This window comes from Anopheles bellator, chromosome X (assembly GCF_943735745.2).
Source record: "Anopheles bellator chromosome X, idAnoBellAS_SP24_06.2, whole genome shotgun sequence".
NCBI lineage: Eukaryota > Metazoa > Arthropoda > Insecta > Diptera > Culicidae > Anopheles > Anopheles bellator.
The window spans coordinates 1,198,343-1,213,169 of record NC_071287.1 but is presented as its reverse complement, the minus strand read 5'-3'; the positions used below and the strand labels follow the sequence as shown (position 1 = coordinate 1,213,169).

Sequence of the window (14,827 nt, the reverse complement as noted above, 5' to 3'; positions counted from 1 at the left end):
AGGCTTCCAATTTTTGGGGGTCCGAGGTTTCGAGTCGATTCAAATCTATTTTAATAAACTTATGTAAAGAACATAAATAACAAAAATAAAAGGTTAATTATTTGAATCTGAATATATGTTACTGCGGGGCCAGACGAAGTGCAACGTAACGTTTTTGGCATTTCAGATTAATGCCAAACGCTTTGTTTACAAACAGAGGATAATAATTTAATAATTTCATTAATGGGTATTTAACGAAATATCGTCTCATTCGGACTATCCATTTGTCTATTTTTAGTTCTACTGTCCTTAACATTGAACGACCAAACACTAATACTATACGAAATAGCGTTTAAGGTTACGATTGGAAATGAGAGATGAAAAAAAATTGCGGTTCAGTTTTCTCCATAACGATAAGGAATAAGATAATGCACAGAGTCGCTCTATTAGAGACTCTCTATAGAGCAACACTGATTTTACAGGAACGCGGCTCGTGAGCTGACAGTCGCTTGATGAAGAAACAGTATACGGACTATGACAGGGTAAGGGTAAGGATAACAGAGAGTTTAACGAACAAGTTGAAAAAAGCTAGTAGCGTCGACTAAACAGTAAATTAAACAAAACCATGGCACTACAATCGCCACCGGTGCAAGTGGGTGCTATGGAACCGCATCTGCGACTACAGAAGCTCGTCGCCGACAGCCAGCGTGTTTCGATCGACTCGACAATGCCCATCAACCGATACTACCGTTCCGGTAGCCAGATCGTCGAAACAGCCGATCGGTCGCTGCGGGAAGGCAACTTCGAAAAGGCATTCACTTTCTACCTGCGTTACGTGACGATATTTGTGGAGCTCATACTGAAACATCCGGGTTATCGATCGGTGCTACCACATGACAAAAATCAGACGAAAACAAAGATCAAGGAAATTCTCCCGAAGGCGGAGAACATCCGCGCGAAGCTGTTGGAGCGGTACGAAGGCGAGTACCAGCTCTACCTGCAGCAGATTCGTTTAGAAGAGAATAAGCTAGCAGAGGAACGTGCTCGTACAGCCGCCGAACAATCAGGTCCTTCCAGAACCCCGCAGGATGCTGGGGGCGTTGGACTGAGAGTCGGAACCATGATACCCAGCGCCCCGAGCCACGATATTATTACTGACCCCGAATCCAAGCTAATGGAGCAAGTGCTTTATCCAAGTGAATTTATAACCGGGGAGAGCGTTCCCAGCGAAGAGTTTTCAATGGTATCCGATCCCTCAGTGGATAGATCTTTGAAACCGAAGCTATCACATTCGACTGGGCCGGCAACTGCCGGAGCAACGGGCTACCGGTCGATTACGGTACCAATGGATACTTTGCGAAAGTTTCTAGCGCTTACAGCCGCCAATACGGCTGCCAACCTGGAAACGTGCGCTATTTTGGCCGGTTGTTTACGGCAGGCGAAATTCGTTATCACGCATGTGATATTTCCGAAGCAGACCGGAACGTCCGACAGCTGTAACACGATGTATGAAGAAGAGATTGCCATTGCCCAAGACCAGCACAATCTTATCACGCTCGGATGGATACATGTGAGGGCGTTTAATTATTCCATCGAAATAACCATCGCAATGTAATGCAAGGCTAATTTTGCTTTTTACTTCATTCGTGCAGACACATCCCTCGCAAACAGCATTTTTGTCATCTGTAGATTTGCATACGCACTGTTCGTATCAGCTGATGCTCGAAGAGGCAATCGCGATCGTTTGCTCGCCAAAGTATCACGAGTAAGTATTTTCACCCTTTTACCGTATAATACTATATTCATACATTTACATTCAAGAACCGGATTCTTTAATCTTACACCCGCCGGAATGGATGCGATTTCTCAGTGCCGTCAAACCGGCTTTCACCCACATTCGGCCGGACCTTCTCTATTCGGGGTATGTTTTAAACGCTATCTGAAGACTATTTTGCCTCGAGCTAAAATATACTTTCCCGTATTTTGTATCATTATTCCGTTTCTCATTTGCAGGAAGCCCAACACGTTATACTGAATGAAACGGATACCGTAGAAGTGATTGACCTGCGATAGATTTTTTTTAGGCCGTGTATTCTGTTTGATATCGTTTATTATTTAATATTTCATACGTACGTCTGTTGAATCGCTACGGCGTAAGCAAGGCTGTCTAGCATTTCGCAACTTGCCCACACATTGCAATCGTTGACTTATATTACAATTAATAATCGACGGCCAACCCACCAGCGTGCGTTGTTTGAAGTTAAGCTGGACGGGTACATTGGGCTCCATTGCTTGTCGGTTTTCTTTCTACGCTCTAAATTTTCATTTAATCCTAGAGGAACGAACTGAGCAGGTATACACTGCAGTAAGAATTAACATGTAAATGTATAATATAATATATATCTCGCTCGGCTTTTTATCTATTACTACGGACAGAGCCATATTACCAATAATTTAAATTTTGCATTCAACTTGATTCACAAATGGATTAGATTTGTCATAAAATTTGTTTAAGTCGTTTTCCATGGAGAATCGTATCGTATCGAATTCCTCAATCCAATCTAGTTCATTGCGACAGTCAATCAATAATTCCCTTTCTTTGTTAGAAAAAATAGTCTATTATTTATTTCGCAGTTTCATTATTATGTTCTAGTTTTGCGTATGTGAACAGGTGCACGAACGCATGAGTGTAATAACTTTTGCGCTTATTATTTTTCGTGATTTCTTTTAGTTTGATTGGTATTCTGAATTGTAGTTTCATGTTTGTTACAGGGCTGTTTATTGTTTTGTTTGCTTGGAGCATCCAAAAAGAACATGTTGGTCAGTTAGTTTCTGGTATGTCGTGAAGAAATCTAATTTGTTTCCGTCTGTTTGAAGCGAAAGAAAAAGAACAAAAAGAAGTAAAACGTAATACTTACTATGATCCATGATGCACAAGTCCGTAATAAAACTCAACTTTATATTCAATAAACTATGCTTTACATTCACAGAAATCTGAAGTTAATAATGGTCACGTGATGATTATACACGTTCTATGAAAATGCGGAATCTTGATACGAGAAAGACTACAAAGTCAGTTTTTTTCTCAGTCGTTTCTCAGTTTGTTTTTGCCTTTAAAAAATATGCGAATATTCCTTAGAATAACTTTGCGATTTTTTAACTTATTCGTATCCTTGCTATCATTATTTTCCTTATTTGCATTAAGTTCTTTTTGTTATTCGACAACAACCACTGAGCTGTCTTGAGCCGCACAATGTTAGAAAGAGACAATGTTAATTATGTTAAAGGCAGAGACAATGTTAGTCTCTCTTGCTCTCTGAAATGGTGTGTTAACCCGACCGCAAACACCGTTAGCAAACGCTTTGTTTACAAACAGAGGATAATGTAAGTTCTTATTCGCTGGTATAGCAACAAAATCGAAAAATCAGAAAAATATATTCAGAAATCAATTTATTTCTCTTCTATTTCTATTTTCTCGGACCAAAAACACGAATGTAAACACGTTTGACATTTCGTGTTTATATTTTTGCTGCCAATGACGTTTTTGAGGTCCGATTTGCGCTTGGTGTGGCCCCGCTAATACTAGACTTTGGCAGTACGGCAGTCAGTTTTGACATTCGAATGTTTTAATGCTAATCACAACCGGAACGCGCCATTAACTCTGCCAAACATTAAATCTTATTTCGTGTGTCTTACATCTTCCAAAAAGTTGATATCAACGTAATGGACGATTCAATCGAACCACTCGATAATGATGCGGAACGTCAAATGAGTTGGTTCTTGGACGGTACCATCGTTCGCAATGTATTCGATTCTTCAGGTGGTGATATTTGTGTAAGAGAATTATGTGAATGGCACGAAAGTCCCAAGCGATTACGCGATGTGCCCCTTTTTGAAGATTCCGTAGCTGCCGATGATATAGATACGTCCGATATTCTGGCAACCATCGCTCCGAATGTGGCGGCCCAGTGTGATGTTATAGAAAGCGAGACTTGCAAAGCCGAAAACGCTGAGATGGATTATCTGAACCATTCCTCTTATAGTGATAGCACTCTCGACGATCTACAGAGTGCAGTCCAGCCTATATCCTGCTTTGGTGCTTCTATCGTTAGAGAACAAACTTCAACACCGTTTTCAGAAGTGATTCCGATGGCAGAATCTATGGCAAATAATCTCGTAGAGTACTTACAAGAAATTGGTAATAGGTTTCCACCTTCGGCTCGACCAGACCATTTACCACAGCAGCCCGGATCTCTAGAAATTAACGCCCCCCTTGCCAGCGAAAAATTGTAAGACAATACAACCCTTTTACCCTAAATACGTTTCCTTGTTTTGTAACTTTCTGGTTTTCTCATTGAAAACAGGACGCAAAGAGGGACAAAGAGGCGATTGCTGGAAAAAGACCTCTCGTCGTTAATTTTAGTGCACACACGTGAAAACCGTGCGAGATTTGAATCAGTTCCATATTCTGTGTCGAAAAACGATTGCTCGAAAGTATCATCTCCGCTAACGAACGTACGTCACAACGCCCGAGGCACACGTGTATCTAACAAATTTGTACCCGATAGTAAAAAGCATTTTAAGGTAGATGCGTCGGGTCAATTGCAAAAGAGGAAGCAAGCCGGTTTAAAGAAAAAACACTCTGCACTGCGAATTGTGCATACACGATGCGGCCGAATGTCAAGGCCACCACGGTCAACCAACAATAATTTGGGACATGCCGACATTAATCCAGTAGACGAACCCATGCCAACCCTAACGTTCGTGGACAATGATAACACGCAAGCACCATCCCATCGAGTTGATAAACGTCATAGCCCAAACATTCCACTTGAGTTTAAATGTGGCACTTGCCAGAAAACGTACTTGGGAGCCAGGATGAAGACACACTTGAGTAAATTTCCAACGCATGTGGCGCTCAGTGAAATGATGGCGCCCAAAAACGTTTCACCACCCGATCCGGAGCGGACTGTCCAACACAATGAATCACTGCCTAAAGCCACTAAGACGGCAGAGACACCCTCGCGGCTTTTCCATCATTTGATGCAGTTTTTAGCAACAGTGCCGGAATACAATCGTTGCGAGTGGATGATCCAGGAACTAAGTGTTTTTGTAGCGCAACTTAGGGAACACATCGCGTTGCTTATCGCGGCGGACGATAACGCAGAGAATCTCGTAGACGCATTCATCGATCAGAACGTGGCAGATATTTTACGCCTTAGTAGCGGAACATATCGCTTTCGTGTTGACAATCTGATCTCGGATTTGCAAGGACCAGCACTGAGAAGTGAGGAGCCTTGGGCAACTCCGTGCTCCGACCTTCTCTGCAACTTCGAAACGCCAAGGAATGGTGAATTTGACCGCTCGCTCAGTTTCGTGGAGGAATTTTTCGCCATGTTGCCGATAGAGGACAGAGCGGCTTTTCCAAACATATGTCCGCCTGACGATACATCAGAGGTTTATCCCACATCAAATTTGTATTAAATTTCGATTAATACTTTCTTGTTTTTCATACCGTTCACATCGCTCAACAGATTTTATTACTTAATTTTGCTCAAGTCCGTGCCTATTGATGAATATGTTTTTCATAATAGGAAGAGTACAATTGGGCTGATTGTTTTTTTTTGTGAAGTAAAGCATGCGCGCCGTTCGTGTACCTTTGAGAAACGTATTTTTGAACTATTAAACGTTGAAAAGCCTCTGGAGTAAAAAATTGTAGGTGTACAAATAAAAAACAATTTGGAAATTGAATTACCAAATACAGCAAAGCATATGTTGTCGAACGCATTGAGGTGATATTGGTAAGAAGAACGAGATAGAAAAACTTAGGGATGTGCTCCTATCCTACTTCATTTCGAATTTACTCCACGAATTTTATTAACCCGCTTTTTATACATTACCAGCATAGGTCGCGATAGAGCTATTCATAGTAAGCAAAGAAACTAGAAACCGAGACTGTGGAGCGCAAAATACGCAAGTTAGGGTTAATATTCCTCTTTCTGTGTTCCATCGCCCGTAATGTTACAACATCGTGTCGTTGCATCGCTTTTGTGGTAATGTTTTGTATCTCTGCCGGTCGTTTGCACGTCGTTTGACTTATCACTGGTCGATTTTTTGGATACCGCTTTCTACACCAATCCGCTGCCGTTGCCTTCTACTGTGGTCCGACTACTTTTTAACCTTACCTTTTTCGACTACTGTTTTTGGTTGGACTCTTCTGCCGTTACTCGTTGCTGCAGTAGTTGGATGCGATGCAGGTTCGCGCAGTCAGTAAACAGTTGCACCTCGTTCGTGCACCGTAACGTCTCGTGCTGATTCGCCCGGTAGCATTCGATCACCTTTGCCTTCAAATCTTGGCATGGTGGCAGCTGCTGCCGTACCGCAGACGTAGCAAAACGCTTCTTCACATCGACAACCTACCTTACCAGAATAGACGGCAGTATTGAATAATTACAGTGTACAGGGATGTCCCGGTTTAGGAAACAACATGTTTCGACCAGGAACCTACCGCTTCATTGTATTCTTTTTCTAGCAGCTGATTCGTTTGCTTTAGATTCGCTTCGAGTGCCTTCAAACGGTTAGCCCAGTAGGTATCATTTTCGCGCAATTCTCGTTCCTTCTCCTGCCGGACTTGCATCGACGTAAAAGGCACCTCACCGTAAAATGCCGTCGCAGGAGGAACCGTGTTTGGGTACGAGCTAGGACCAGTTCCGATGGAGGGTTCATCGCCGGATGCACTCGATTGCTGCGTTCGATTTTCTGTGAAATGAAAAACGCAAAGTGACTAAAGTCGCATGAACGCTACCCTCAGTTTTAACATATTGCATAATCACAAAATCGGACGTATATTTCAGTCGAACATGCCGGTGAGATGGAACACCGGAAACAAGTTGTTGCTGGAATGCGTGCTTGCTTGATTGATGGATTCGGGGGAAACGAATGCTACTGAACTGAACGGCAGGTTGTTGTCGTTTGATAGGATTGGCACCATTTACGGTGTTATATTTACACCAGCACGCTAGGGTTCCTTTCACTCACCATTCGCCTTCGACGGTAAACCGTTCGTCATCCGCTTAACCACATCATCTGAGATATCTATCACACCAGTTGTGTTCGGTATTACGACCGACCGGGCGTTGCTGGATGCAGCCCCCATTATTGCACAGCAACTAATTCCAGCAAAAAAGTTACTGTTAGTTGGTTCGGTTAGTAACCGCGAAATTAAAGTATTGCAACGCTTCACGAGCCGTAATTCGGACCGTAAAAACGTCAGAACGTTTACTGCGGCGCCACACCAAGCGCAAATCGGATCGCAGAAACGTCATTTCGTTTGCGTTTCGTGTCTGTGGCGACAGACGATGCGTAACGTAATATTTTTGACATTAACGATTAATGCCAAACTGCTACGCTTCTGTCAAAACGCTTACGGCTCGGCCGAGGCGTAAACCCCGAGCGTAAATACTTTTTGCATACACTTTGCTTACAAACAGAGGATAATTTAACTTCTTATTTGCCGGTATAGCAACAAAATAAAAAAAAAACAAAAGAAAATAATATTCAGAAATCAATTTATTTCTCTTCTATTTCTATTTTCTCGGATCAAAAACACGAACGTAAACACGTTTCAGATTTCGTTTTTATATTTTTGCTGCCACACGAAGCATAAACCGTTTGACATTAATAGTTAATTTTACACCAGTTTTCACGCTTCGTGTAGCGCCACAGTGTGGCAAAAATATAAAAAACGAAATGTCAAACGTGTTTACATTCGTGGTTTTGGTCCGAGAAAACAGAAATAGAAGAGAAATAAATTTATTTCTGAATATTTTTTTTCTGTTTTTTTCGATTTTTTTGATATACCAGCAAATAAGAACTTAAGCCCCGTCCAGACGCTAATCGCTATGATAATCGTTGCTCAGACACATCATAGCAATGTATCGATGCGTCTGGACGGCGAAATTGCACCATTTTTTGCCATTTTGAACAATCGACGCAGATCTAGAAAATCTGAGCAAACGAGCATCAATAATAATTTTATTTAACATTTCATACAGATTATTACTAGGCACGTTCTATTTTCCATTTTTCCATAACAATTAGATATTAAGGCCGGTCCAAACGCTGCGATCTGCAATGCAATATCGCCTGAAGTGACATCTCCGGAGACGTCATAAATGTCACTGCCGCGGGTGGAAATCTGAAGACTCGACATGCAATTTGTGAACAAATTTCAAAACAGGGTCAGTTTGTCGGTTGACTTGTTGATGTTTTGTTTTGGCCTCTTATTTATATTTTGGACGCTTCGTCAACGTTCGCGAAAGTGTGTAACTGAATTTATAAAAATTTACGAAAGTCTGCCATGTCTTTGGCAACTAAAAAATAAAAAATATAGTGATCGGAATAAAAAGGCGGAGGCATACGATGCCATTTAAAAGCAATTTCCTCGACACTGTAACCTCTTCGCACGTTCTTTTTTCGCTTTTTAACCGAAAAGCACAATGGTAAGGCAAACCAACACAGTGTTGCTTCCATGGCTGATTCCAACATGTCCAACCGACAAACTGACCCTGTTTTGAAATTTGTTCACAAATTGCATGTCGAGTCTTCAGATTTCCACCCGCGGCAGTGACATTTATGACATCTCCGGAGATGTCACTTCAGGCGATATTGCATTGCAGATCGCAGCGTTTGGACCGGCCTTTACTTCGTTCAATCGTTCGTTCGTGTGTATCCTTCGGTGAAGATTGACTTTCTTAGAATACTTTACTGAACAATAAAATCTATATGTATAACAAAGAATGTTTGTCCGCCCTCCTATCTGCATTGCTTTTTCTCCAAAACTACTGATCCGCGTAAAATTTTGCAGAGCGTAGTCTTGTGACACCGGATTGTGAATAGGAATGTTTGAACCTCCCACACCTTCCGGGAAAGTGGGCTCCCATATAAACGTAACATAACATTCAGTATAACTCGGGTTGTTTCGAACCGAATTCTGCAGCCGAGAGTTTTTGTGAAGGGGAAATCTTCTGGTGAATGTGTGAAATCCCGTCCCAAATTGTAAAAGGGGCTCCTATAAAAATATGGGTACATTTCAGCAAAACTCGGATAGTTTTCAAGCAATTTGAGCTCAATTTAGCTGATGTATGTTTTGCCATGTAACCAACGGGAAGCTGGAAGGGAAGGCAATGGGATACGTTAACGGGAAGTCCGATCGTCTGAAACGGAGAGTCAACGGGAAGCGAGAACGGAAGCGAAGCCGTTACCGGGAAGCCCGGTCAAAACAGAGGAGTGACGGAAACCGGGGAATGGAAACCGATCGGATACGCAACTGGAAGCCCGATCGTCCGAAACTGAGGAGTAACGGGAGGTGGGAAGGGAAGCCGATCAGAAGCCGACGCATCACAATTCCTTGCCCCGGATAATCGAGAACTGAGAATAAAATGAGGTGTCGCGACGCAGGCTGGGAACAGTTAGTTCAAGATAAAGGCCTGCTTCCAGTTAAAGTTTTTCGACTAGGCATAGGTCGGGTAATCACATTTGATTTATGATTATCTACACTCCTCAGCCGATTCCTTCGTCAGACGAAAACTCTCGGCTAGTATCGGAAAAACGACGCAGATACTTTTGGTTTTCACGTCGTAACTGTGTCAAACAAAGCATTGTCGGTAACGGGAATATTTGCTGGTGGAGAACCCGTAGAGTGGGAAAAACACAGCTAGTCTGCGGCACCGCGTTTTCGAAGATTGTTGAATGCAGTATTGTGGCGAAAATGTCCCGGCAACGGATGTAAACAACTCCTCACCATGCCCATTAGACCCCTGCATCGTCCTGTGAAAACTGGCTGCGCCTGTGCTTTCGATCTCAAATTACAACAAAACAACAAACTCTTGGCAGTCAGTGAAGAATAAGGATTGCGGAAACAGTGTGTACCATTGGTGTGCTTGATGTGGATGGGACAGTGCAAGGAGCCCAGGTTCACGATCTTGTTTCGTTGATCTTTCAATAGTTTTTTTTTTCAATTTACTTCCCTGTTGGAGCAGTTTGTTGGCACTGGCGCGCAGCACACTGATCAGTTTTCTCAGCTGGACGGCATAATGGTTAAAGACTTGTATACTTGCTCGTGATTTCCTGAGCAACTCTACGTATCGAAACAGTTGTGAAACAGTGAAAACAGTCAAAAACGGTATCGGAGAATACGGCATCTGGTCCGGCATAAAATCGCAGCAGTGATTCCAGTCAATACGATCACCAATCAACTGTCGGTGCTCCCCGAGGAACTTAATTAAACTAGTGGGACCCATTGGATAAAATACCAAGCACAAGAAAGTTGAATCAATTAGTTCTGTATAATCAAATCAAACACCTATCGTGAACCATGTTGTCGCCAGGAAATCTGGATGAAATTAAGGAACGGATCAACAAAAATGAAGAAAGTAAGTGCAAAAACTATTTCAACTTAACGAAAGCCCTTAGATTATATTGCCACCTGTAACAGTAGTAGAAAAAATTTGGTTGTTTCATTGTCATGCATAAAAATCACCCCACAAGGGGTGAAGAGGTACCTACAATAGCCACAAAAAATTTAACACATTTGACATTAACTTCGCTCCATCTGAATGGGGGTTGCTTGCTAGCCATGCTATAACTTCGATTGCAAATAAGGATAACGTTTATGTTTCACATTCTGTGGGTGGCACTAGATACTAACGGAAAAGGTAAAAGGTTCGTCCACGGGAAGATGTTTCGTCCGATTTAAATGATGTCTGGAGTCATTGATCCAACAAACATTGAATTTGTGGTGAAAAAAATATGTGTGACAGTAGACGCAATGTGGTTGTGGTGTGGTTGTTATTCAAATGTTTCACGCAGCTTGTCCTCTTATTGGAGCAAATGCACTTCTGCTAAATATTCTAGCTTCTCGTCCCGAAAGATCGACGATCAAATGTTGCCTGTTCGAGTGGTTAAGAATTTCTTTTTCAATAGGTTGCTATGAGCAAGAATATATCATTGCACAATTCGGAACCAAACAGGAAATTGTGTTCATCGTTTTCTGTTGCAAGGATATGCTGAAAGGAAATTGGGTTACGAGGTCAACATGACAATGAACAGCATTCTGACCTGGGCTATCGATTGTTGGATATCGTAAACGTTGTGTTGCCTCACGAATAACCTGCGGATGCGAATTGCTTTTCAATGAAAGCATTGCACCGATGTCAATGGCATTTTGTGAAAGTATAGGAAGTTAAGTGTTGGTAAACACATACGTTCCCCATACCACAGATTAAAGAAGGGAAGGAATTTGTAAGAGGAGGCAACCATGAAAATGAGGGCGACGTCTTTATTGAACTGGTTTCCGTATAGGTCTATAACAAATTGTCAATGGTAATACCACAAAACTTTCTTTATTTCGGGAAATTAAGGATTTCGGTTCTGTGTTTTAATATACGTGCATATACAAGGTTTAAAAGTCGAAAATGAAACTTTTTTCAAAGAAATCACATTTTGTGGCATTAAAATGAAAAATTCTATTTGATTCAAAGCATGTGCCATCGATATGCGATATACATTTCTCCTATCTCTCTGATAATTTGTGGGTGCCGCGCCAAAATAATTATTCGTCTTTTGTAGCAAACAAATTAGTCGATCCAAATGAACGGTTTCGCCAGTTTTTGCGAACATGTGGTACACCACATCTTTCTGGTCCAATCGATCTGGTTTTGCAGTCGAAGAGGATTGTTTTCTCTGACCCGTGGTTTTTTTTTTCTTTTTAGGGTTCTTAAAGTGAATCTATTTCCATCCCTAATCATGATCTGACAGAGAAAACACGTTGAAACACGAGCTGTTGTTGTGTGTCATTTTCGTCCAAGTGTTTTTTTGGAACACTTTTTTTTTCCAAGAACACTTTTGGAATCCTCCAACGTTCTTTGTTTTTGAAGTCGAAATCGTCATGTTTAAATTTTTTAAACCGCTCAAACCGCTGCGATTTTCCAAGAGCATGATCACCGTAAGCTTCGACTCAGATAGGATTTCGAAGAGGAGAATCTGTCACTGATGAAATCGTGCGAAACGTAGAATCTAACCAACAAGCTAAATTCGAGTAAAATCGCAACAACACAAGCTTAGGTTTATACAAAACTTCTCCCCATCTCTCATAATCTTCTTCCCATCTTCGTATCTTTGGTGAATATCTGTAGTTGATAAGCTTAACAAGCTTTTGTAGACAAGCTAAACTACAATTAGTTTAATTTTGCTTTTGAAAAACACTTGTGCGCTAGGTTCTTGTAATTGGATTCAATCTCGTGACGCTCCTTTAGCACGTTATTAATCGCCTGCAACACGTTGATTTCTGGATAGGGAGTAAAATGGACAATAAGCAATGCGGAAGCGCACAAGTTTAGAGAGATGCAAGAGGAGGAATCACTACGGCGGGCCAAGGTATGTAGTGTACGTGATTCTACGGCACTCTGCCGAAACGGACTCCGGAAAGGGTACCGTAATGGTTGTGGCCGGATATGTCGTTGTAGTTTGATGAAGCGCGCAAAAAGCAGTTGGTTGAGCTGCAGGCAAAGGGTGAGGCACTATGCCGAGAGAAGGCCAAGTTGCAACACCAGATCGAGCATGTAACGTGGCACCTTGAGGGATGTCGTCGGCGGCGACCCTGCTTGGCACGGCTGCCAGAGAACTGCCCACTAAAGGGGAACGCACCGAGCTGTCTGCCACATTCACCGGAAAAGTTGAAAATTATGGTGAGCAGTTAAAGGTTGTAGTATCACGAGCACGTTGACTTCATTAAGGCAAAATTTGTGGGTTTCAGGCTAACATGAAGAGCACTGCCGATCACCTTGTGCGAAGTATCATGGATTTGAGAAAGAAAATTCACATCGTGCAGGACAAGCTAGAGCATGAGGTTGCTGTAAGTTTAAGAGAAACGTGCTTCTTACAAATTTATATATTTGGTACTTTTGCATATTTTTGACAATTACAGCGTAAAAAGGAAATGGAGAAAAAGCTATCTGAGTTGCGAAAAGAAATTTGTCGCCACAATAAGTGTATGCAACAGCAACATCAACACCATCATGCATACCACCATCATCATCATCAGCCTGCAGTGCCGGGGGGTGGTGGCGGTGGCGGTGGCGGTGGTCACGGTACGACATCTTTGCCGCCGATCGTGAAAAACTGCATTGCGACCAAATAGCAGCGAATGAATCCCGAAACTGCTCGAACCGACCGTCGTCAGTGCCCACACGGGAAATTCGTGAGGCTATCGAGGGCCATTTCTAACACAACCTCGTGAACATGATCCAGCAGAATCAGTAGAGCTATCAGCAGAAAACAATGTAACTTAAATCATTGCAAAAAGCGGGAGTGGTGTTAACAGCTGCTTTCTTCTAATTTGGCCTAGACCACACATGAACAAAATTTTGTTCCCAACCAAGCAAACCTGTTGTTTGGTTTGTTTTGCAGAAACTTTGCATTTTAAAAATACGGTGAAAAAAAATCTCACTCGGTATAAGGCTAAAATAGTTTTTGTGCAATTCACTACAGTTGACGCGTGTTAGTTGGAGTCAATATTAGACCAACGTTGTTGCTCTTTTATTCGTTTTTTTTTACATTTCACTTCAACCTTCTTGAACTGAAGTGAACTGACTTTTGATAGTTATTGCAGAAATAAGTGGAGTTATTACGGAACGTTTAATGTTTTCAGTTTTTACCGTTCGTACAATGCAAATTTTATGCTGTTAACCTTCGTGTACCGATACACAAGAAGAATATATTATCTATCTACATATTATATTATGTGCAGTGGCTAGCAAAACAATGTTTATCATCTGTACATTTGGATAACTTGTGAAAAAATGTATATCTTCTTTTGGAATCGCTCCTTCAAGGTGTTGAATGTTAGCTTGAGATTCCAAGAACAAAATTGTGACGATTAAATGGCATTTTGATTCAATCACTTGTACTGGTACAGCTATTTGCAGCCAAAGGGGAATTTGGCAAAACAAAGCTTATGTGAAGATTGAAGCTTAAAGTTTTCAGTCCCTCGCCCGTAGGTTTCCGCCTGCACTGCACCAATTCATCGGTTTCTATTCAAAAGACGTCAGTTCAAACCCTGACTGTTACCAGTGCAACATGAGTGCAAAACTTTAAAATTGTGCTTAATACGGCGCTGTTCGTTCTATGACAAAAGTAAACAAATGAATAAATAAATAAATACATAAAGAAAGAAATAAATAAAAGGATAAACTAATAAATAATTTAAAAAAATAATAAAATGAATAAAGAAATAAATAAAGAGCTTAACGCTTTCGAATTTCGGCGTCCTGCGTTGTACTCTGTATTAGAGCAATTAAAGTAGATTAAAGTAAAGTAGTATTAAAGTAGAGCAAGAAAGTAGAAGTAGAAAGTAGTAGATTAGAGCAATTAAATTAGAGCAATTTAATTCGTTTTGAGCAATAATAACGTGATTTTCTAGCTGTTTTGATATTCAAAACGCACATTTACCAGGATGTTAAAACACTTTGGCCAAAGTTTCTGAGCGTCACCAAAGTAGAGTTGTGATTTTTCACAACTTTGTCTTCGGCGAACGAAGTTGACGTCTCCAATGCCGTCAACCGGTGTGAAGTGTGAAACTCATAGTAGACAAAGTGAATTTGCCTTTCCGTAATGTGCCAAAATTTATGGTAAAAAATTTCAGCTTACGGTGTGTCGGGGGTTTAAATTCCATGAGACTCGGACCTCGGACACAGGGCCTTATTACCAAACTCGAACTCGAACGTTCATTTGAGTTCATTTTGCTATAGCTTTCTCTTTCTGCCTTCTCGCCTGTTGTATTCTGCTTTCT

General features: G+C 41.5%; 4 protein-coding genes across 4 annotated transcripts; 3 read left to right on the top strand and 1 right to left on the bottom strand.

The window, feature by feature from the left end:
* Positions 1-529: 529 nt before the first annotated feature.
* Positions 530-2,916, top strand: LOC131213574 (STAM-binding protein-like). The gene is made up of 4 exons (XM_058207641.1): positions 530-1,549; positions 1,632-1,744; positions 1,801-1,900; positions 1,993-2,916. The coding sequence occupies exons 1-4, from the start codon at positions 605-607 to the stop codon at positions 2,050-2,052; spliced, it is 1,218 nt and encodes a 405-aa protein (XP_058063624.1). The 5' UTR covers positions 530-604; the 3' UTR covers positions 2,053-2,916.
* A 736-nt stretch (positions 2,917-3,652) lies between these two features.
* Positions 3,653-5,624, top strand: LOC131213175 (uncharacterized). The gene is made up of 2 exons (XM_058207157.1): positions 3,653-4,268; positions 4,344-5,624. Exons 1-2 carry the CDS (start codon positions 3,703-3,705, stop codon positions 5,461-5,463), a joined length of 1,686 nt encoding a protein of 561 aa, XP_058063140.1. The 5' UTR covers positions 3,653-3,702; the 3' UTR covers positions 5,464-5,624.
* Positions 5,625-5,804: 180 nt separating this feature from the next.
* Positions 5,805-7,264, bottom strand: LOC131213176 (MICOS complex subunit MIC19). The gene is made up of 3 exons (XM_058207158.1): positions 7,018-7,264; positions 6,488-6,738; positions 5,805-6,395 (listed from the first exon to the last, which is right to left on the bottom strand). The coding sequence occupies exons 1-3, from the start codon at positions 7,133-7,135 to the stop codon at positions 6,174-6,176; spliced, it is 591 nt and encodes a 196-aa protein (XP_058063141.1). The 5' UTR covers positions 7,136-7,264; the 3' UTR covers positions 5,805-6,173.
* A 3,090-nt stretch (positions 7,265-10,354) lies between these two features.
* On the top strand, positions 10,355-13,177 carry LOC131213225 (uncharacterized). Its single transcript, XM_058207222.1, has 6 exons — positions 10,355-10,412; positions 11,916-11,983; positions 12,334-12,423; positions 12,504-12,725; positions 12,794-12,892; positions 12,965-13,177. The coding sequence occupies exons 1-6, from the start codon at positions 10,355-10,357 to the stop codon at positions 13,175-13,177; spliced, it is 750 nt and encodes a 249-aa protein (XP_058063205.1).
* The last annotated feature ends 1,650 nt before the right edge of the window (positions 13,178-14,827 follow it).

Coding starts and splice junctions, on each gene's coding strand:
- LOC131213574 (XM_058207641.1), top strand. CDS start 605: ATGGCACTACAATCGCCACCGGTGCAAGTGGGTGCTATGGAACCGCAT. Junction 1,745..1,800: donor TGCTCGCCAAAGTATCACGA/GTAAGTATTTTC, acceptor TTTACATTCAAG/AACCGGATTCTTTAATCTTA. Junction 1,901..1,992: donor CCGGACCTTCTCTATTCGGG/GTATGTTTTAAA, acceptor TCTCATTTGCAG/GAAGCCCAACACGTTATACT.
- LOC131213175 (XM_058207157.1), top strand. CDS start 3,703: ATGGACGATTCAATCGAACCACTCGATAATGATGCGGAACGTCAAATG. Junction 4,269..4,343: donor CCCCTTGCCAGCGAAAAATT/GTAAGACAATAC, acceptor CATTGAAAACAG/GACGCAAAGAGGGACAAAGA.
- LOC131213176 (XM_058207158.1), bottom strand. CDS start 7,135: ATGGGGGCTGCATCCAGCAACGCCCGGTCGGTCGTAATACCGAACACA. Junction 6,739..7,017: donor TTTACCGTCGAAGGCGAATG/GTGAGTGAAAGG, acceptor TTCATTTCACAG/AAAATCGAACGCAGCAATCG. Junction 6,396..6,487: donor AAAAAGAATACAATGAAGCG/GTAGGTTCCTGG, acceptor CTGGTAAGGTAG/GTTGTCGATGTGAAGAAGCG.
- LOC131213225 (XM_058207222.1), top strand. CDS start 10,355: ATGTTGTCGCCAGGAAATCTGGATGAAATTAAGGAACGGATCAACAAA. Junction 12,424..12,503: donor GGCGGGCCAAGGTATGTAGT/GTACGTGATTCT, acceptor ATGTCGTTGTAG/TTTGATGAAGCGCGCAAAAA. Junction 12,893..12,964: donor AGCTAGAGCATGAGGTTGCT/GTAAGTTTAAGA, acceptor TGACAATTACAG/CGTAAAAAGGAAATGGAGAA.